General features: G+C 41.0%; 1 protein-coding gene across 1 annotated transcript in view; it reads left to right on the top strand.

The window, feature by feature from the left end:
- LOC141128362 (angiopoietin-2-like) overlaps nt 1–22019 on the top strand; it is a 91467-nt gene that overhangs the window by 38727 nt on the left and 30721 nt on the right. The window contains exons 4-5 of the mRNA XM_073615607.1: nt 1371–1603; nt 10449–10573. Of these exons, the coding sequence (XP_073471708.1) occupies nt 1371–1603; nt 10449–10573 (358 nt within the window). The remainder of the gene's footprint in view (nt 1–1370; nt 1604–10448; nt 10574–22019) is intronic.

The raw sequence follows: 22019 nt of genomic DNA on the forward strand, positions 1-22019 counted from the left end.
GAGGCAGTCTGTGGACTGTGTAGCTGTTCTCTGAGGTATCAGCAGGGGAAGGGCTGAGAATCTGAATCAACCTTTCTGAGAAGCAGGCTGTGGGACTACACCTTACGTGATGTGGCCTGGAGAAGAATTGTCTCCCTCACTGGGGTGTGTCTGGAGTAAGCTGGAAGGTGTGCAGCTGTCCTGGGGACTTGTGAGTACTGACCCTGAGTTGTGATCCCTGGTGACTGTGTGCTTTCTGAATGTAAGTGCCAGGGGTAGCTATGGAGACATCTGTCATGCGGTCTCAGAGTACTGGTCATTCCCCTGTGTCTGCAGCAAAATCTCTGAATGGGAGCCCTGGGGAAAATTGTTCTCCAGTTACTGTACAGCATTTTGGTGTATCCCACACACTACCCCCCTCCCCTTCCCCGTTTAAAGTTCTTCAAGCAATAAAAATAAAGAAGCATCCCATCCCATGGGCTGAGTTATTGGAGACAGTGTGTATGGACTGGTGCTTGTGGAAATGGGCAGCCGCTATTCTACTATTTAGGAAGAACCACTTTTTACCAGCGGCCCCTACGCGGGTAGCACTACAAACCAATGAACCTGTTGGAACATTATACTCTGCAGCCTCTGATTGACAAAATCTTTCTAATGTTTCCTGTTTGACAGAAGTAAATCATTCTGTCAAACAGGAATGGCTATACGTGGATTCAATTTCAGCCGGTCTCTGTTAAACTGACTGAATTTTGATGCATCTATGGCCAGCTTAACAGGAGGAAAGAGCAGTATGAGCAAAGGGATGATTTCACCAGTCTGCTGCTGCTTCTCCATTGTCCAATTACAGGCTAGGAGAGGGAGGAATTCAGGCTGTATTACTTAACGCAAGTAGAGAAAGGTTAGGTCACCAACCTGGCTGTGCTGTCTGGCCAACCTGTGTAAATCTCAGGACTGGATTGACAGAAATACTTATCCTTTAGCGTTTAACACAACTCCTATATGTGTTTCATCCTTGAATTTTGTTGTTTTCCTGCATTTAATTTCATAAAGTATATCCAAAGCCAAAACTTTTTTCTATTTATGGATTTAGTAAAGAATGCTTACTTGGTTTGGAATTTTTAATGTCTACATCCTCACTGGAGAGATTCACCCACCAGTTTGTCCTGGTAACCACTGTAACTGGGACTAAAAGTGTGCGAAAATCCAAACTTTTGAGTTTTGAGACATTTGTAATGGTGACAACTGCTAGAAAGGGGATTTCCCTTGCTTCTTTCTGTGTCTTTGGGACTTGGAAGGGAAATCTCCCCAACAGGATAATCCAAAAGGTGTGTGAGAATTATGAGAATTATGTATTATCTTATGCTCTCAGTGGGATTTTCTTCTATTTCTAGTTTTCTGGAAAATAGAGTCTTGGAGGTGGAAGAGAAGCATCGAGAGGAAATAGATGTGCTAAAATCTGAGAAACTTCATGTAGAAGATATACTTTCCAAGCAGAATGGCCTCATCAGGGAAATGGGGCAGCAGCTCAATGATGCAATGCACAACAACAGCATCTTACAACGACAACAGGCACAACTCATGGAGACTGTGGGCCAACTAACCACACTGGTATCCCAATACAATCGTTAGTACAAATTTAATGCCTATATAAATGACTGCAAAAATGACAAAATTTGGATGCTGTTATGGCTAGAGACCCAGACTGGGAAGTGTCACACAAACTGTTTGAGGCCTTATGTATTTATTCAGTTCATATCTTGTACCTTTGTACCATATCTTGAAAAAAATAATGTAATACATGCATTGTTTTTTTTTTTTTTTTTTTTTTGTGATCTAGACTTTCTTTTCCTAATATTGCCCTGCGAAACTATTTTTTAATGTGATCTATAGACAAGAATTATGTTTTTTTTTTCTATTTTGATCAGTTAGTTAGTTTTTTTTTTTTTTTTTAAGCATGTATTCATTTTGTGCATTTTTTTAGGTGACACTGTTAAGAAACTAACAAACAAAATGAGTAAAAACTAAAAAAGTTTAAATAATATAGTTTAAAAAATGGACATAGAAAAAAGAAAAGCCAGCAGAAAATTGATAGCAATAGGGAGAAGGGGAAGAAGGAGTTCCTTAAGAATGATTATGGTTAACTAAAAGTTAATAAAGGGTGAAACAGAAATACATCTTATTTAAAAATATTTTTTTACTTGTAAGGTTTTGTTATCTGATGCCATATATATACAGATATACTTTGATCTACATATAAATTAAATTGTGTCTACAATGTAACAATACATTGTTACACTGTACTACTTAGTGGGCTCCATTCACTAAAGCAGATCGCATGCGGTATTTAGGTGTCCAGACACATTGTCCCTAAATATTGCATGCGATCCTAAAACTGTCAATTCACTATACCGTTTTGTGGTCCTTACTGCAAAACGCTTGGTAAATACTACATGAAGAGGCGTTAAATTCAATTCACAAAAGGAAATAAATGCATGTAGTAAATTAATAGTGATCCAGGCATGCGGAATTTAAGGAATGTAAAAATATAATTACCAATTTGGAGAAGTCTCTGCCTTTTTGGATCAGTTCCCTCAATAGTGATGAATAGAAACCTAAACATGGATATATGGAAATGAATGGGGATGATTTACTTAAAGTATAACTAAAGGGAAAAAAAATTGTTTGGGATAGCATGGAGGTGGATTAGAACACCTGTCAGGTTTTTATTGTTGTCTGTGCTCCCAATTAGATTCCTCTCTATTTTTCCTGTTTACCATTATCATTGAAAGTGAAAGTAAATGAAAATTCAAAATTTTGGGTTGTCCCCAGAAAACTAATAGAGGGAAAATCTTCCAATGGGGACACAGATGGCAAAAAAAAAAAACTGACAGGGGTTATAACCCTCCCTTACTCTATCCAAAATTTTAGAAATAGTTTTCCCTATAGTTCTACTTTAAGGCAAAGAGTTTAGTACATGAGGTAGAGCTTCACTTTACAAAGAATACCCAATCACATGCAAGGACAAAAAACAGCATTTTTGCCTGCACGTGATTGGATGACAGAATTCAGCAGAGCTCCCCCTCTTTTACTAAGCTCTGGAGCAACTTCACTTGACATGTGCTCAGTCTATATGCCTTTAGTAAATCCGCCCCATTACATGTAGTAAAACATATCTATTTTCTCCTGTCATTTCGCCAGATTTTTGGAGACTTTTTTGTGTATATAGGCATAAGCATATACATCATTTGCTGCAAAAAATCTCTCAATCACTCCAAACATAATACAATGTACATGCATAACACAATGGTTAAATCCCTTGTTAGAACATATGTCATATGTAGTGGGGATACTTTTTCACAATTCTTTTTAGAGATATCTTCCCATTAACATCATTGATTTTTTTTTTTTACTATCTATAAGAGAGTAATTCTTCCCAATGACCACATATGTAAGGAACATTCTTCCCATTGACCATCACACTAATGTATCAGGAGTTGTACAGTGCCTAGAAAAAGTATTCATACCCCTGGAAATTTTCCACATTTTGTCATGTTACGACCAAAAACGTAAATGTATTTTACTGGGATTTTAAGTGATAGACCAACACAAAGTGACAGTTAATTGGGAAGTGTAAGGAAAATGATAAATGGTTTTCAAATTTTTTTACAAATAAAGATCTGAAAAGTGTGGCATGCATTTGTATTCAGCCCCTTTTACTCTTATACCCCTAACTAAAATCTAATAGAACCAATTGCCTTCAGAAGTCACTGAATTCGTAAATATAGGCTACCTGTGTGTAATTTAATTTCAGTATAAATGCAGCTGTTCTGTGAAGCCCTCAGAGGTTTGTTAGAGAACCTTAGTGAACAAACAGCATCATGAAGGTAAAGGAACACACCAGACAGGTCTGGGATAAAGTTGTGAAGAAGTTTAAAGCAGGGTTGGGTTATTAAAAAAATATCCCAAGCTGTGAACATCTCACGGAGCACTGTTTAAGCCATCATCCAAAAATGGAAAGAGTATGGCACAACTGCAAACCTACTGAGACATGGCCATCCACCTAAACTGACAGGCCAGGGAAGGAGAGAATTAATCAGAGAAGCAGCCAAGAGGCCCATGGTAACTCTGGAGGAGCTGCAGAGATCCACAGCTCAGGTGGAAGAATCTGTCCACAGGACAACTATTAGTCGTGCACTCCAAAAATCTGGCCTTTATGGAAGAGTGGCAAGAAGAAAGCAATTGTTGAAAGAAAGCCATAAGAAGTCCCGTTTGCAGTTTGCAAGAAGACATGTGGGGGACACAGCAAACATGTGGAAGAAGGTGTGCTGGTCAGATGAGACCAAAATTGAACTTTTTTGCCTAAAAGCAAAAGCTATGGGTGGCTGAAAACTAATGCTGTGCATCACCCTGAACACACCATCCCCACCATGAAACATGGTGGTGGCAGCATCATGTTGTTGGGATGCTTTTCTTTATCAGGGACAGGGAAACTGGTCAGAGTTGATGGGAAGATGGATGGAGCCAAATATAGGGCAATCTTAAAAGTAAACCTGTTCAAGTGTCTGCAAAAGACTTGAGACTGGGGCAGAGGTTCACCTTCAAGCAGGACAACAACCTTAAACATACAGCCAGAGCTACAATGGAATGGTTTAGATCAAAAACATATTTATGTGTTAGAATGGCCCAGTCAAAGTCCAGACCTAAATCCAATTGAGAATCTGTGGCAAGACTTGAAAATTGCCGTTCACAGGCACTCTCTATATAATCTGACAGAGCTTGAGCTATTTTGCAAAGAAGAATGGGCAAAAATGTCACTCACTAGATGTACAAAGTTGGTAGAGACATCCCCAAAAAGACTTGCAGCTGTAATTGCAGTGAAAGGTGGTTCTACAAAGTATTGACTCAGGGGGGCTGAATACAAATGCACACCACACTTATATTTTTTTATTTGTAAAAAATATTGAAAACCATTTATAATTTTCCTTCCACTTCACAATTATGTGTCACTTTGTGTTGGTCTATCACATAAAATCCCAATAAAATACATTTACGTTTTTGGTTGTAACATGACAAAATGTGGAAAATTTCAAGGGGTATGAATACTTTTTCAAGGCACTGTAGATACAGTAATTTTTAGCAGGGGTTCCCTGAGACTGGAAAATATTTCAAGGGTCCCTTTGTGTTGAAAGGGTAGATAAAGGCTGCTTGAAAGTGTAACTAAAGGCAAAACGTTCTTTTTTATTCAATATTTGACATTTATAAAGATATTTTGTATCTACTTAATTGAACTTAGTTGTTTTTGATACACTACGTGTGTCCCATGAAAGCAGCTTCCCTTTGACTGGTATTCCAGTCACCTTTTTTCTTTTGTATTAATACAAATGCTGTAGGGACTGCCACTGACTTAGTGAGTTGGCATATTTCTACGATTAAAACCATTTTATCTCTTTATTAGCAATAAAAGCTGACAGGGGTTCTAATTATTCCCCACTATATCCATTCCACTGGATATCGCATGAGATAAATTACTGTATATTTCAGGAAAACACTGCATGCGGTATTTTAGAAGGGTTTTTTGTAAATGCCAAAAAACTTTTTGAAAAATGCTATGCAGTATTTTAGTAGATACCACTTTGTGAATGAAGCCCAATGACACTTGCAGATTATCTACACAAACATAGTTAAAAAAAAATGAAAATGTGACAGTTATTTTCAGCTGAGTCCAATGACATTTAAAAATGACAGCCACGTGACTTAAGTTAGAATGCCTTAGGCTTGTGTCAAAGCATTGTGAATTGATCCTAATTTGTAAATACATCACATACCTCAACTTCACTGTTAGTAGAGTAACAAATATAATGGGTAACTAAGTATCATAAACAATATTTAAAGTGTCTGATTTGCCAATCATATATTGCAGAGATGCTAATCACTCAACCATCCATTATAATGTGCAATTCAAATGTTCAAGAATTACCTGCATTGGAAAAGGGCAAACACTTCAAATGCTAAAGCAAAACCTAACTTGTTGAATAAACTTTTTCCCAAAACAGGTACATCCAAGACATGTTGTGAATATTAACTAGACTAAGCTGGGGGTAGGCAACCCTTTGATTGCGATCCACCCGTTGATTGCGGGTAGGTGAAGGGTAGATCGCATCCCTTCCCTAATGGCCCATGGAACCTGGACAGGAGCGGTGGTGGTATTTACTGGAACCGATCCCGATATCTTTATCCTGCATCTGCTAAAAGCCTGCTTCTCCTTCTCTCCCTCTTGCCAGCATTCAGCTGCTGCAGGAGAAAAATACAGAGGATCCGTTCCAGTATATGCCACCCCCACTACCCCTCCTGTCCAGGTTCCGCTTCCTTCTGCTGCACAGGCCCCCTGTGTGCTCCCCTGGTCCCCCCTTCCTCGCAGCACTGCTGGATTCCTCTCCTTCCGGCTGCTGTGGTGGGATCGGTTTCATTCATAACTGAAGCATAGTAAACTGTCTTTATTATGTTTAGGTTTGTGAATGAACAGGGAGGTGGTACAGAGATCTTCCTGTTTATTCATTCTGTGCAGCTGAGGCTGTAGAGATGGAGGTTGAGGATGGTGTCCTCAATCTCCTTTCTCTCTCTCAAAAGTAAGACATCAGGGGTCTGTTTATACCCCTGATATTTCACTAAAGCCCCTCAACAGGGCTGCTAACAAAACTGTAAAAAAAATTAAAAAAAATTAAATTAAATTAAAATAAACTACTAACACTGTACACTGCCCTACTAACACCATCCCCTGCCCTACTGACAAATTCTATTGCCATACTGACATCATTTACTGCTCTACTGACTGACACAGTCCACTGCCCTACTAATAAATCCCCTGCATTATTGACATCATACACTGCCCTATTGACATCATCCACTGCCCTACTGAAACTGTCCACTGCTCTACTGACATCATCCACTGCCCTACTGGCACTGTCCACTGTTCTCCTGATACTGTAAAATTCCCTGAAATGTTCTGCGTGTGTGTCAAACATTAGGGTTCAATTAATAATAGGCTTCACTCTCTTTCTTAAATTACACATTTCCTAAACATCGAATGTGATATACTGTGGACTGTGATAAATGCAGAAGCAGATCAGTATTTATGTGACAAATAATACCAGTCTGTAGCGCTTTATGTACAATAAATCATGCACTTTGAAAGATTGGATTACACATTAGTTGCAGCTTTCAGTGTAGTGTTAGTAGATCCCTAGTGATTTTAAATCTTGTAAAAATGGAGTGCTTACAGTCTGTGTAAAAAGCACGCTCCTAAAAGGTCATAAAACATATTCCTTCCTACCTATTTTCTGAAGCAGTAATGCACAACATATATTTATTGCTACATTGGTAAAATTTCATGAGTCACAAATACTTTGCTTATTTATTAACACTAAAGCAACACAAGAGGAGTCTTGTAGGGATGTTTATACAAAAATTCTCGTCAGAACATTCTTAGAATGTTCTTTTTTACCATCATTAAATGCACTAATTTATTTCAAAAGCCCTTAAAACTTGGCCCATATCTGTCATTTGTATTTAGTCCCAGATGTATTAGACAGTTTTCATTCAAATATGTACGATTTTTCCCAAACAGAAACCACATTTACACTTAATTTCTTTCCCGAACGGAAACTACCTTTACAGTTAGAATTTCTTTAATTTGAGAACATTTTACCATCCAGCATCTTCAAATTTTTGTTGTCCCTATGGCTGAAAACAAACATGGATTTGACCCAATTGACTATTGGAAAATTCAATGAATGTTCCAAAAACAAAAATATTTGTACAAAGTTCTACTAGTATATGGCCAGCTTTGGCATAGCCAAAGATACACACATGTCTCCACAAGGACAATGTCTGGGTGAATATTTGTCATCTGCAGTGCCAATTAGAACCTCCTGCAATCTGCCAATTAACTAAAGTGACACAAGTATAGTTAGCACTTTCCTTACTCTTCTCATCGAGTAGAGGGATGGCCAACCAGGTCAAAAGCATTTTCCAACAAATTCTGCAAGCAATACCAAGTACTTCCAATGTTGAAAGTACTTGTCATCTTCTCCAAGGGGTACCTATAAATGGTCGGATCCTCACCCCAGTTTTACATACGGTGACATTTGGCTATGTATGGCTAGCCCATAAGGGCTGCTTATTTGGTTAAATGAAACAAAAAAATGTGGTGCTAAATAATGTCTGTTACTGTGCAAAAACCTAACCAGAATATAGATCTGGGGGTCAGCTGCACAAAAAAAGTTTAATAGAACACTCGGATAAACAAGTGTAGAAAATATATATGTGTAAACGATAAACCTAAAAGTACATGAATATATGTGTGCACTTATAAGGTATAAGTCTTCAATTTAAATCTAAACACACACATATAAATGTACATTTGGTTACTTAGCAATCTGCCAATCACCCTGCTGCCAGGCTCCCCACATTCAGATAAGGCAAGGAACAGTCATTTGCATGGTTTTATTGCTTTTATTTCAGGATACAACTTGGGTGAAACAAAGGGGTGATATGAGATGCTCATAGCAGTTGGTGTATTGTACTACAATACTGAATAGCCTTGGCTTGAAAGTTGTTGCACATCTAATATTCTTAGCAAATTATTGGAACTACTTCTTTATTTCCAATTTTAACAAAGAAGAATCACTCTGAATAATTCCACCTTGCAGATTATGACGGTTTCCTAGAGTCAAAGATCCAGAGGCCTAACACAACCTCTCCCCGATGGATCAATGAGTTAGACAGCCACACAGTCTTTGGAAGATATTACCAATGTGCTAACCAGACCAGAGACAGCACGGTATCTCCCCCCCGATGGCCTGACACATGGTAATAGGCGGACTACTGCTCCCAGCCAGTCCTTTGCTATAAATGCTGTGTTCCCCGGCCACAGCATTCTACACTGTTCTTGATAACTTCTCTTGTTCTGTACACCGACCTTTGGTTACTTCGACCGTGCTGTGTCCTCGGTCACAAAATGCTGCTCTACTCTCTTCCGCTTTACTGCTACTTCTTCTGTTCCAATGTTGTCCAGCATTCAAGTCCTGTGTTCCCCGGTCACAGCAGCTTGATAATCTTTTAAAGACGGAGATCTTTATCTTAGACTCCCTCTCTGCGCTTCCTCCATCCCTCCTCCGCGCTTGGCGCATGCCCAGAACAGCACCTCACTACTCCATGCTGTCTTTCCTGGAACTCCAGACTCCTCCCTGGCAGCATGTGACCCCAGCTTATATGGGAGGCCTGCCCCCTGCCAATACCAGAAGATAATTGGTCAGGGCTCCTCACATGAGCTGCCTGCCACTCAGACTTCAGGTCCAACCCCCATTCCAGAACCATCTTTCTGAAAGCAGGGGAGGCATCTCTGAATCAGAGCACAGGTGACCACACCCACCATTACACTAAACACTCCCAGTCCCAAATAAAAACAACCAGGCCTAGCCTAAAGCACAGGCCTGGCTAAATTTACCTGCACTTGAGCCCTGGACTAGAAACAGCAGTAAAAAGTTGATTTTAATGTGAAATGTATTAATTCTCAAATATCCTCAAATATCACAATAAACACTCTAAACTTGGGTTCTAGTGGGTTTCTAACAGCTTAGAAACATCTGCTTTTTTGTTTACATTACACAGCCTAACAATATATATACGATTTTAATGCTGCCATTGTGAACTTTGAAAATTAAAACTAAAGTCTAGGGAGACGAAAAATACCTTTGCCGCACTGCAAGAGTTAAATGTTTGTTTTTGCCAAGGGTACCAAAAAAAAGAACTTACCTTAACCCTCATTCTCCCAGCAGGCAGCACTCACTTCTACTCTCCAGGTTTTGGCAGGCCCCAGGAATTCTCATTTACAATGCATGATTACTGGTCCTGCACTGTACCTGATGATGTCACATATATGACTGCTAGCTGAAATGCAAAAAAAAGAGGCTTTCAGGGACAGGTCACAGGGAAACAGGAGCCTGTGAGTGATTAGGTAAGGTCCTTCTACCCTAGGCAAAAACAAGCATTTAAATGTTGCAGTGCAGGGGAGTCCCACTACAAGGATATCTTGTTATTTTCCTGAGAGTAAAGTTTTCATTTCTCCACAATTCTATAGAGACATAGATAAATGGGGGCTTATTTTAACATGCCTTCACTGCTTGTGGAATACATAGATACTTTAGTATGCATGATCTGGGCCCAGGGTCATATTAATATTTGAGGGGTTGGTCCCAAATAGAGAGATAGATAGATAGATAGATAGATAGATAGATAGATAGATAGATAGATAGATAGATAGATAGATAGATAGATAGATAGATAGATAGATAGATAGATATCTTAGATTTTTTTAAATTACCAAATATATTTTAAGACTAGGGAATGCTTATATCGTCCATTCTCCCTTCAGTCTGCTCTTAGTTACATGTTATATATGTTTTGTCTAGATATTCCAGTCATACCAAAGGAAGAGCTGATGTCTTTCCGAGACTGTGCAGATGCCTATAAATCTGGACTAACATCAAGTGGAGTCTATACTTTACGCTTTTCTAATTCTACAGGCACAAAAAAGGTGAGTGGCTACTGCATTCAATGTTTGTAAGCAACTGTTTGTAACCTCTGCTGATTGGCAATAAAAATTATTTCCAACTTACACAAACAGTATGCGTTTTGGAATTTTCCACATTTCCACATTTAGTACAAATATAATTTGTAAGGGTAGTACTTAGCCATGTTTGCCTGCTTCTCCTACATGCTCTGCAACAAACACCTCATTCTTTAGAACCCACTGCACCTGCCCTTGCATTCACTCTCTTCCACCCAATGCTCCATAATCCAAAAGTTCAGAATCCCTAATGAAATACAGAAATACCTAATTTATACATGCATCCATAATCCTTTGCAGCCAACACATGCACTTTCCTCCCTGTATTCACCAGCAATGTACTCCCCACAGAAACACAAATCCACCATCTTATGTCTTAAATCCAATACAGGTACCCCCTTCCACCTACTCCCAGCACCACCAGCCCCATCACTAAGGCCTGGTTCACACCTATGCATTTTTTAGCATGTTTTCAGTTTTGCAGAAACACACTACAGTCCATTTAACATGGTTTGTTATGGATGTAGTTAACATCTGTGCATTTTATGGAAATGGCCAGGGACTTTTTACTGGTTTTTGGTTCCATAGACTTCAATGGATCAAAAATGTGTATTGAGGCCCGATTCACACCTATGCATTTTTAGTGCTTTTTTGCATGTTGTAGATTTGTACTACAGTCCATTTTACATGGTTTCCTATGGAACACGTTCTGTAGTGCAAATCTGCAAAATGCAAAACGCACCAAAAATGCATAGGTGTGAATCAGGCCTAAAAAATGCAAAATGCACCTAGAATATGCAAACTGCAACCTGCATAGGTGTAAACCAGACCTAAATGAACAGCAAGATAACATGAAAAATTATGAAGTCACCCTGAATGTGTTTAATGCCGATTGCAGCAGTCTATTGAAAGTGATGAGAAATATTAGATTTTCAATAACAAGAAATTTGTTCTGGGACAGAGAAAACTGGAGACTCTAGAATTATTTTAATTCAGTCAGAGTAATTTTTAATATCAAACACAGATTTTGTTTTTCAATTGTGTCAGCATCATTCGTGTACTTTTGCATCAGGTGAGCAGCTAAAGTATCAGCAATGCGCTAATGTTGTAAGGGAGCGTCCAAAGTCAACAAAAGTCCAGATTCTCATATCATACAAAAAGAAAAACAGAAAATACAAATTTGTTAGAAAAAAAAGGCATTAAATATATTCAGCACGTTTGTTGGCCAAATGAGTGTCTTTAAAAATGGAGTTTTCTGCAAGCCATATGGGCACTCACAGAACATGTGTTAACACTAGAGTGTTTAATGAATAATAGTAGCTGTCTAAAGTTACACACAGCATACCACCTGGCTGTACATTTTGAAGATACATTTCTGCTTTGATGGTTTCCGGGGTGAAATGAAAGAGCATATAATGCATGTTAGCACACCATTAATAGGTTACAGAAAGAGGGCAACAGCGCTAGTTAACAACACTTAAGTAGAACTGCATATACGTCCTGTTTGACAAATATGAATTATGCTGTACCGAAGAAGGTGTTAAACTACTTCATTATTTGGGTGATAGTTTGTTCATTGTGACAGCATAAGAAGTGTTTAGCACTTAAACTTGAATACTGCTAGAAAATGATAATTACTGGGACCTCAAACATTGTGCATTCCACATATGCAAAGAATTTAACCACTGCAAAATAGAAGCCACCTGCTTCTTATGGTAAATAGTATTTATCATTTTTTTTGCAGTAATAGAATTCATCAGGCACAACGCTTATGGATAGTGTTACGTTAAACAGCGAACAGCTCAGTGCTATACATTGATTATTGAAAGTGCAGAAGGCCAAATTAAAAAGAAAAAAAAGGAAGGTAACTCTAAGCCAGTTCACATTGCCACTGACAGGCAGTGGCGGAACTACCGCCATAGCGACACACGTGGTCGCTATGGGGCCTGCAGCCGAGTTGGGGCCCGCATGAGTGGCGTTGCCAGACGGGTGCGGGCCGCACTGGGTGACACCCTTGGGAAGCGTAGCGGCAGCCGCACCACCAACACCGCTCGCTGTCCCTCAGCGGCGCGGACCGAAGCCGCCTCCCCTCCTCTCTGTTTACATCCACAGAGGAGGAGGAGCCTGCGCTCGAGCCTTGAGGGACACCGCTGTGTGTATCTGGAGTGGAGACTGTCAGCGCTGTTCTGAGGTATGTAAGGGGGTGTGTGTCTATACTGCTGGGGGGTCCTGCACTGAGGAGGGGGGGTGTCTGCAATGCTGGGGGGTGGTCTGCCCTGGGGGGGTGTCTGTACTGCTGGGGGGATCCTGCACTGGGGGGGTGTCTGTACTGCTGGGGGGGTCTGCACTGAGGGGGGTCTGCACTGAGGTGGGGGGTGACTGTTCTGCTGGGGGGGTCTGCACTGAGGTGGGGGGTGTCTGCACTGAGGGGGGGTCTGTAATGCTGAGGGAGTCTGCACTAGGGGGGGTGTCTGTACTAAGGGTGGGTCTGCACTGGGGGGTTTCTGTACTGATGTGGGGTCTGCACTGAGTGGGGTCTGTAATGCTGGGGGGGTCTGCACTAGGGGGGTGTCTGTACTAAGGTGGGTGTCTGCACTGCTGGGGGGGTCTGTACTACTGAGGGGGGTCTGCACTGAGGGGGGTCTGTACTGAGGGGGGTGGTCTGCACTGGGGGGATGTCTGTACTGCTGGAGGGGTTTGGGTCCTGCACTGAGGGGGGGATTTGTAATGCTGGGGGGGTCTGCACTGGGGGGGTGTCTGTACTAAGGGGAGTATCTGTACTGAGGGGTGTCTGTACTGCTGGGGGGTCTGCACTGAGGTAGGGGGTGTCTGTACTGATGACTGATGGGGGTATGCATGTGTGTCTTTCAGGGGCTGCATACTAGGGCTGGGGCAAAAATCGATTTGAAACTTGAATCGAGTTGAGAGGTCAAATCGATTCAAATTTTCAGCAAATTGATTTTTTTTTTTTATCACCAGGACCGATGCTGACACTGCTCCGGTCCTGAGGAGCTGTGGGTAGGAGTTTTTGGGTCAGGCCGCGGCTTCGGCTTAGTCCGCGAGGCCGGACGCCGCGGACTAGGCTGAAGCCACGGCCTCGCCTAAAAACTCCTGCCCGCAGCTCCTCAGGACTGGCGCGGTGTCCATCAAAAAAAAAAAAAAAAAACTCGATTCGAATCGTGAATCGAGTTTTTTTTTTTTTTAAATCGCAGATTTTTTTTGGGGAGAAAATCGCCTAGCTCTACTGCATACAGTATATACTTTGTTGTTCGAAGTTAATATACGCTGTTGCCCTGGTACTGTGCCACATGGGTGTGGTAATCTGTTGTTCAATGGCATAGTTCATTTTTTTTTTTGGGGGGGGGGGGCATACAACATTTTGCTATGGGGCCCTGTGATTTCTAGTTACGCCCCTGCTGACAGGTACAATTTTTAGCTGCGTGCAGCCATATATATTATATATGTAAATATAATTTTTTTTCAGCAATCTGGCTTCAGTATTTTGAATCACTAACTGGGAACCAATTAGCAGACCAAGACTTCCCTCTGAATTTTCTGATCTGCATACTTATTCTAGGCCAATTACTTAGGTGAGGGCCAGGTAACTAGCATTTACAAAAGGAGATTAACAGTGGCGAGGCCTTGTATTATTTTCATGACCAGTTTACTTTAAGTCAAAACTTTACTAACTCAGCATCTAGGCTGTCATGTCAGCAACCCATCACCACCTCCTAGTAGGTTGTAATCATGGTGTACCTACTCACATTCAGTATATCACTGTAATGTATATTTACTTACCTTTCACCTGGAATTATCACAGATGAGAACTGGCATGCTGCATTTACCTTGCAATATAGACATATGTGTTTAGACAGCTGGTAGCGTTTGGGATGGTTATGCTGTTTCTCTGTTGCAATAGAATAGAAGGCCAAGGAGAGAAGAAGCTAGATGGAGTAAAATTAGGGAGAAGTAATTAGTTATAAGGACATTACTATATCTTTCCACAAATTGGTGGGTTTTTTTTTTTGTTTTTTTGTTTTTTAAATAGAGGGGAATCCTATTGCAGGTGTGTAGTGTTTGCTTAATAGGCAGCCCTGTGCTTCTTAACTAGCACCCATGGGGATTCAGTTGTGATAAAATATCTAAATTCATCAGCGTTACTTTTTCATTCCATAGTAATCATACTCTGAACCTCCTGTATAAATATAGTTTGTGCATGCTAATTTTGTGCTCAAGGCGGACACAGTAAACTTGCTTATCTCACTTGAAGTCCAAGCAGCACTGGAGGAACAGTGAATGAAATCAGATATAACCATAACAAACCTCTCCATGCAGAGTTGTATAGGCAAGTGTCTACTTTTACTGGGTCCCAGCCTAGCTTTAGGTACAGAAAAGGTTTCCTGTTTTATACCGCTGCATGAGACTTGTGATGTCACTTCCCGAGTCACAGGAAATTAAGTTTTCCTGTGCTTAGTGCAGGGCTGAAAGCCAATGACTAATGATGGTTCTCTATGCATGGAGAAGTAGAAATTCCACAAATTCACCCTATAATTGATTGAAAAAGTATTAATGACTCTTGGAATTTGTGAACAAGTTGATATATCTGTTCTACACTGGAAGGCAATACTCTTGCTGGATGTGTAGAGTTCCCATTTGTGTCTACAGTTTACTAACTTGTAAAGAAGAGCAGATAGTCTTTGGCATGACCGTAGACACTGGGTACCCAAGCACTCTAGTATGTCACCAGTTATGAATGATATAGTACTTATAGCAGTCATTCCCTAGTTCTTTTGTGTAGGTCCTCTTTTTCTTCCATCCAATGTCTCTCTGGAACAATTCTTCCTATTCCTAGACCCTACCACTGGCACCATCAATGAAGTCTAGTGATCAGAAACAAGAGTGGGCAGGGTGTGCCCATCACACTCCTGATAGGCTGTGTGTGTGTATATATATAAATATATATATATATATATATATATATATATATATATATATATATATATATATATATATATATCCAGTATATATATATATACATTATTAGGGTTGTCCCGATACCGATACTAGTATCGGTATCGGCACCGATACCGAGCATTTGCCCAAGTACTTGTACTCGGGCAAATGCTCCCAATGCTTCCCCCGATACCTGGAAGTCAGCAGTGATCGGCACGTGGGGGAGTTACAAGATTCTCCCACAGCGGCTTTCAGCTGCTTTAGTGACATACAGTGGTGATCGGTCACCGCTGACTGTCACTGCATCCTCCTCCATGCCCCCTCCATTCCTCTGTCCCCCTCCGCTGCCCCCCTCCGTTCCTCTCTCCTTTTCTGTTCCCCTCCGCTGTCCCCTCCGTTCCTCTCTCCTTCTCTGTGTCTCTCCGCTGTCCCCTCCGTTCCCCTCTCCTTCTCTGTTTCCCCCTCCGTTCTCCCCCTCCGTTCTCCCCCTCCGTTCCGCCGTCCTCCTCCTCCTTCCTTTGTGAATAGACAGAGTCAGCTGACTCTGTCCATTCACATAACTGAAACATTGTAATTTCCTGTGATTACAATGTGTCAGTTTATGAATGGAGAGGAGCCGCTGTCTTCTCTCCATTCATTCTCAGTGCAGCTGAGGCTGCAGAGAAAGGGACTGGGGAATCTCTATCCTCGGTCTCTTTCTCTGTCTCAAGGGGGAGATATCAGAGGTCTGTTAAGACCCCTGATATCTCACCAAAGCCCCCCAACAGGGCTGATTAAAAACAAAAAACAAAAAAAAAAACACATATTGCAATAAAGAATAAAAAAAATTATTGTTAAAAATTGTAAATAATAATAAAAAAAAAACACACACACATACACCGTTCACCCCCCCCCCCCCTCAAAAAAAAAAAAACACTGTCACGTGACATTAAAAAAAGTATCGGTATTCGGTATCGGCGAGTACTTGAAAAAAAGTATCGGTACTTGTACTCGGTCCTAAAAAAGTGGTATCGGGACAACCCTATACATTATGTTACCAAAACCCGATAAAACACCTCTGGGATGAATTAGAGAGGAGACTGCGAGCTAGGTCTTCTCGTTCACATCAGTGTCTGAACTTACAAATGCGCTTCTGGAAGAATGGTCAAACATTCCCAGCGACACTCTTCTAAACCTTGTGGACCGCCTTCCCAGAAGAGTTGAAGCTGTTATAGCTGCAAAGGGTGGGCCAACTCAATATTGAACCCTATGGACTAAGACTGGGATGCCATTAACAACTTAACAACCGGCCCATAGCCAAATGACGGCTACAGGGCGGTTGCTTAACTCTGGGAGGGCGTACAGGGACGTCCTCCCAGAATTCTGCTCTCGCGCGCCCCCTAGGGCGCGCACTCGAGAGCATCTGGACCCGGCGCATCATGGATCTCGGTAAATGGCCGCTAATCGCGGCCGTTTACCATGTGATCGCTCCGTCAAATGACGGAGCGATCACATGTAAACAAACCGGCGTCATCTCATGACGCCGGTTCCTCTCCTCCCCTCCTGTGTACCGATCGGTACACTGTGAGCGGAGAGGGGAATGGATGGATGGTAGCAGCGCTGTGGGCAGCATCTGTAGTGCCCACAGAGCTGCACAGAGACATCCAGCCATCCATCCATCCATGCTCAGCCATCCCTCACTACTCTACAATGCCCTGCAATGCCCCACAATACTCTGCAATGCCCCACAATACCCCAGAATGCCCCACAATACCCCACAATACTCTGCAATGCTGTGCAATACTCTGCAATGCTGTGCAATACTCTGCAATGCCCCACAATACTCTGCAATACCCCACAATACTCTGCAATACCCCACAATACTCTACAATGCCCCACAATACTCTGCAATACCCCGCAATACTCTGCCATACCCTGCAATACCCCTCAATACTCTGCAATACCCTGCAATACCCCGAAATACCCCGCAATACTCTGCAATACCCCAAAATACTCTGCAATACCCGCCATACTCTGCAATACCCCGCAATACTCTGCCATACCCTGCAATACCCGAAATACCCCGCAATACTCTGCCGTACCCTGCAATACCCCGAAATACCCCGTAATACTCTGCCATACCCTGCAATACCCCGAAATATCCCGCAATACTCTGCAATACCCCGCAAAACCCAGCCATACTCTGCAATACTCGGTGATACCCAGCCATACTCTGCCATACCCAGCCATGCTCTGCAATACCCCGCAAAAATCTGCAATACTCTGCCATAACCCTCAATACTCTGCCATACCCAGCCATACTCTGCAATAACCCGCAATACCCAGCCATACTCTGCAATACTCAGTGATACCCAGCCATACTCTGCCATACCCAATCATACTCTGCCATACCCAGTCATACTCGGCGATACTCTGCAATACCCAGCCATGCTCAGCCATACTCGGTCATGCTCAGTCATACTCGGCCATGCTCAGCCATACCCAGCCATGCTCAGCCATACTCTGCCTCTGTATGTGGCCAGGCTGTGAAAGTCTCACACATGTGGTATCGCCGTACTCAGGAGGAGTAGGAGTATCTATTTTGGGGTGTCATTTTTGGTCTGTACATACTATGTGTTAGAAATATTGTGGACAACTTTGTGTTAAAAAAAAAAGCGTTTTAACCACTTCCCGCCTGCCGTCATACGACGTCCTTGACTTTGTGCGGGGATATCTGAATGATGGGTGCAGCTACAGGCATCATTCAGATATCAGCTTTTTCAGCCGGCGATTCCCGACACCATAAGAATGATCATAGTGGCTGTTCCACTGCTTGATCGTTCTTACGGGAGGCGAGAGGGGACGTCCCCCCCTCCTGCCGCCCTCCGGTGCTTCTACCGACTCACAGCTACGATCGAAGCCAGGATCGTTTTTTTTTTTTATTTTTATTTCAGGCACAGCCTAGAGGTGAGATGTGGGGTCTTATTGACCCCATATCTCACTGTAAAGAGGACCTGTCATGCCATATTCCTATTACAAGGGATGTTTACATTCCTTGTAATAGGAATTAAAGTGATCAAAAAAAATTTTTTTTGGGAAAAAAGTGTCAAACTAAAATAAATAAAGTAAAATGAACAATAAAAAAAAAATAAAAATTTTAAAGCGCCCCTGTCCGTGTGCTCATATGCAGAAGGGAACGCATACGTAAGTCCCGCCCACATATGAAAACAGTGTTCAAACCACACATGTGAGGTATCGCTGCGATCGGTAGAGCGAGAGCAATAATTTTGCCCCTAGACCTCCTCTGTAACTCAACCAGTAAAAAATTTTAAAGCGTTGCCTATGGGGATTTTTAAGTAGCGAAGTTTGGCGCCATTCCACAAGCATGTGCAATTTTGAAAGGTGACATGTTAGGTATCTATTTACTCTGCGTAACTTCATCTTTCATGTTATGCAAAAATATTGGGCTAACCTTACTGTTTTGGGTTTTTTAAAGCACAAAACAGTTTTTTTTCCAAAAAAAAACGCATTCGAAAAATTGCTGCGCAAATATCGTGCGAGATAAAAAGTTGCAATGACCGCTATTGTATTCTCTAGGGTCTTTGCTAAAAAAAATATATAATGTTTTGGGGTTCTATGTAATTTTCTAGCAAATAAATGATGATTTTTACATTTAGGAGAGAAATGTCAGAATTGGCCTGGGTGCTCCAGAACGCCTGAAGGTGCTCCCCTGCATGATGGGCCTCTGTATGTGGCCACGCTGTGTAAAAGTCTCACACATGTGGTATCGCCGTACTCTGGAGTAATAGCAGAATGTGTTTTGGGGTGTAATTTGTGGTATACATATGCTGTGTGTGAGAAATAACCTGCTAATAAAAGAAAAAAAGTAACTTGATTTTGCAAAGAATTGTGGGAAAAAATGACAACTTCAAAAAACTCACCATGCATCTTTCTAAATACCTTGGAATGTCTTCTTTCCAAAAAGGGGTCATTTGGGGGGTATTTGTACTTTTCTGGCATGTTAGAGTCTCAAGAAATGAGATAGGCCATCAGTAATTCAGGTTTGATCAATTTTCAGATATTGGCACCATAGCTTGTGGACGCTATAACTTTCACAAAGACCAAATAATATACACCGATTTGGGTTATTTTTACCAAAGATATGTAGTGGTATAAATTTTGGCCAAAATATATTAAGAAAAATTTTCAAAATTTTATAACAGAAACGAAGAAAAATGCATTTTTTTACAGATTTTTCGGTCTTTTTTCTTTTATAGCGCAAAAAATAAAAAACTCAGCAGTGATTAAATACCACCAAAAGAAAGCTCTATTTGTGTGAAAAAAAGGACAAAAACTTCATATAGATACAGTGTTGCATGACTGAGTAATTGTCATTCAAAATGTGAGAGCACCAAAAGCTGAAAATTGGTCTGGTTATTAAGGGGGTTTAAGTGCCCAGTGGTCAAGTGGTTAAAGTTCATGTGCAAAAAATACGGTCCTGGTGGGTGGACTCTAATACTTCACCTTATGATGCCCCCCTCGGAACGCAGAGGATAATAATTAAAACTCAAATAATAGTTTTCTTATACAGGAGTAAGCAGTGAAATGGACTAAGGTGGATGGAGGATAAGGTCATAAGGGAGCTATCAGGTATTTAAACTTCATATCCTGCATGAGTTGAAAATATACAAAATCATTGATAACCAGTTCCTACATGGCCTGTGAGTCAATACATATATACACATGTTTTATGGTATATATAGGTATTTGCCATTAACAATTCTAGTTAGTCTGAAACGCTATGACTGATTCCGTATTATTTTATATGTTTATTTGATTGTTCTGGTATCAGAAACTTTTCTTTGTGATACGCTTCTCTTGTAGCGTATTTATATTGTCAAAAATTGAAAATAAAAATTACTTGATTCAAAAAAAAAGTTAATGTGCATATAAAGGCAGGCATCCCAATACTTTTGGTAATATAGTGTATATATACGGTATATACACAGCACTGTGCAAAAGTTTTAGGTAGGTGTGAAAAAATGCTGTAAATTAAGAATGCTTTTATTTAAAGAAGTGTTAACAATTTATTTTTATCAATTAACAAAATTAATATTAAAAAAAGGAAATGGACAGAAGAGAAATCCAAATCAAATCAATATTTGGTGTAACCACTCTTTGCCTCCAAAACAGCATCAATTCTTCTAGGTATATTTACATACAGTTTTTGAAGGAACTCAGTAGGTAGGTTGTTCCGAACATCTTGGAGAACTAACCACAGATCTTCTGTAGAGGTAGGCTGCCTCAAATCCTTCCTTCTCTTCATGTAGTCCCAGACAGACTAGATAATGTTGAGATCAGGGCTCTGTGGGGGCCTTGTTCTTTTTTACCCTGACGATAGATCCTAATGACATTGGCTGTATGTTTGGGGTCATTGTCCTGCTGCAGAATACATTTGGGGCCAATCATATCCATTCCTGATGGTATGGCATGATGGATAAGTTTCTGCCTGTATTTCCCAGCATTGAGGACCTTATTGATCCTGACCAAATTCCCAAATCCATTTGCAGAAATGCAGCCCCAAACTTGCACTTACACTTCACCATGCTTCACTGTTGCCTGCAGACACTTATTGTTATACTGCTTTCCAGCCCCTTGTGAATAAACTGCCTCCTGCTAAAGCCAAATATATCAAATTTTGACTCATTAGTTCCTATGTTTGAGTGCATAGTTAAGTCGCTTAGCCTTGTTTCCATGTCAGAGGTATGGCTTTTTGGCTGCAGTTCTTCCATGAAGACCACTTCTGGCCAGACTTCTCCGGACAGTAGATGGGTGTACCTGGATTCCACTGGTTTCCACCAAATATGTGCTGATGGCACCCCTGGACATGTTGAAGGGAAGTAAGCATGATGTGTCGTTCTTCTGCTGCATTAAAGTGATTATAAACGATCACCTTGTAAAACAACATATTCAGTTTAAAATTGAAATGAAAAGCAAAACATTTGTGTATAGATATATATATTAAAAAAACACATCATAAATACTTTTTTCCCCCTTTTTTATAAGTGATCACATTCCCTCTGTTCTCAGTTACATAAAAGCTTCCCAGTGAAAGGCTATGCAGGGTGTGTGTGTTGGGACAAATCTGATCATTGGAGTTCCCAGCATAGCTAGACGGTGTGTTCTCCTGCTTAGTGTGGTCAGTTTGTAGTACTAAAAGCAGAGGGACTGGCAGGAACACCAGGGAATTCACACAAAGAAAGCAATACAAAGAGAACAGGACATATGTTCATACACGTATATGGTACAGCAGGCACATATCAGGAATATGAAATGTTGGGGTAACAAAATTTCCTTGGCCGACCACTGCATCTATGGTCCTCAACTTTGCCTGATCAATGGTGTCCTCAATGCTGAGAAATACATGCAGATACTTATCCATCATGCCATACCATCAGGGAAGTGTGTGATTAGCCCCACA

This window comes from Aquarana catesbeiana, linkage group LG02 (assembly GCF_042186555.1).
Source record: "Aquarana catesbeiana isolate 2022-GZ linkage group LG02, ASM4218655v1, whole genome shotgun sequence".
NCBI lineage: Eukaryota > Metazoa > Chordata > Amphibia > Anura > Ranidae > Aquarana > Aquarana catesbeiana.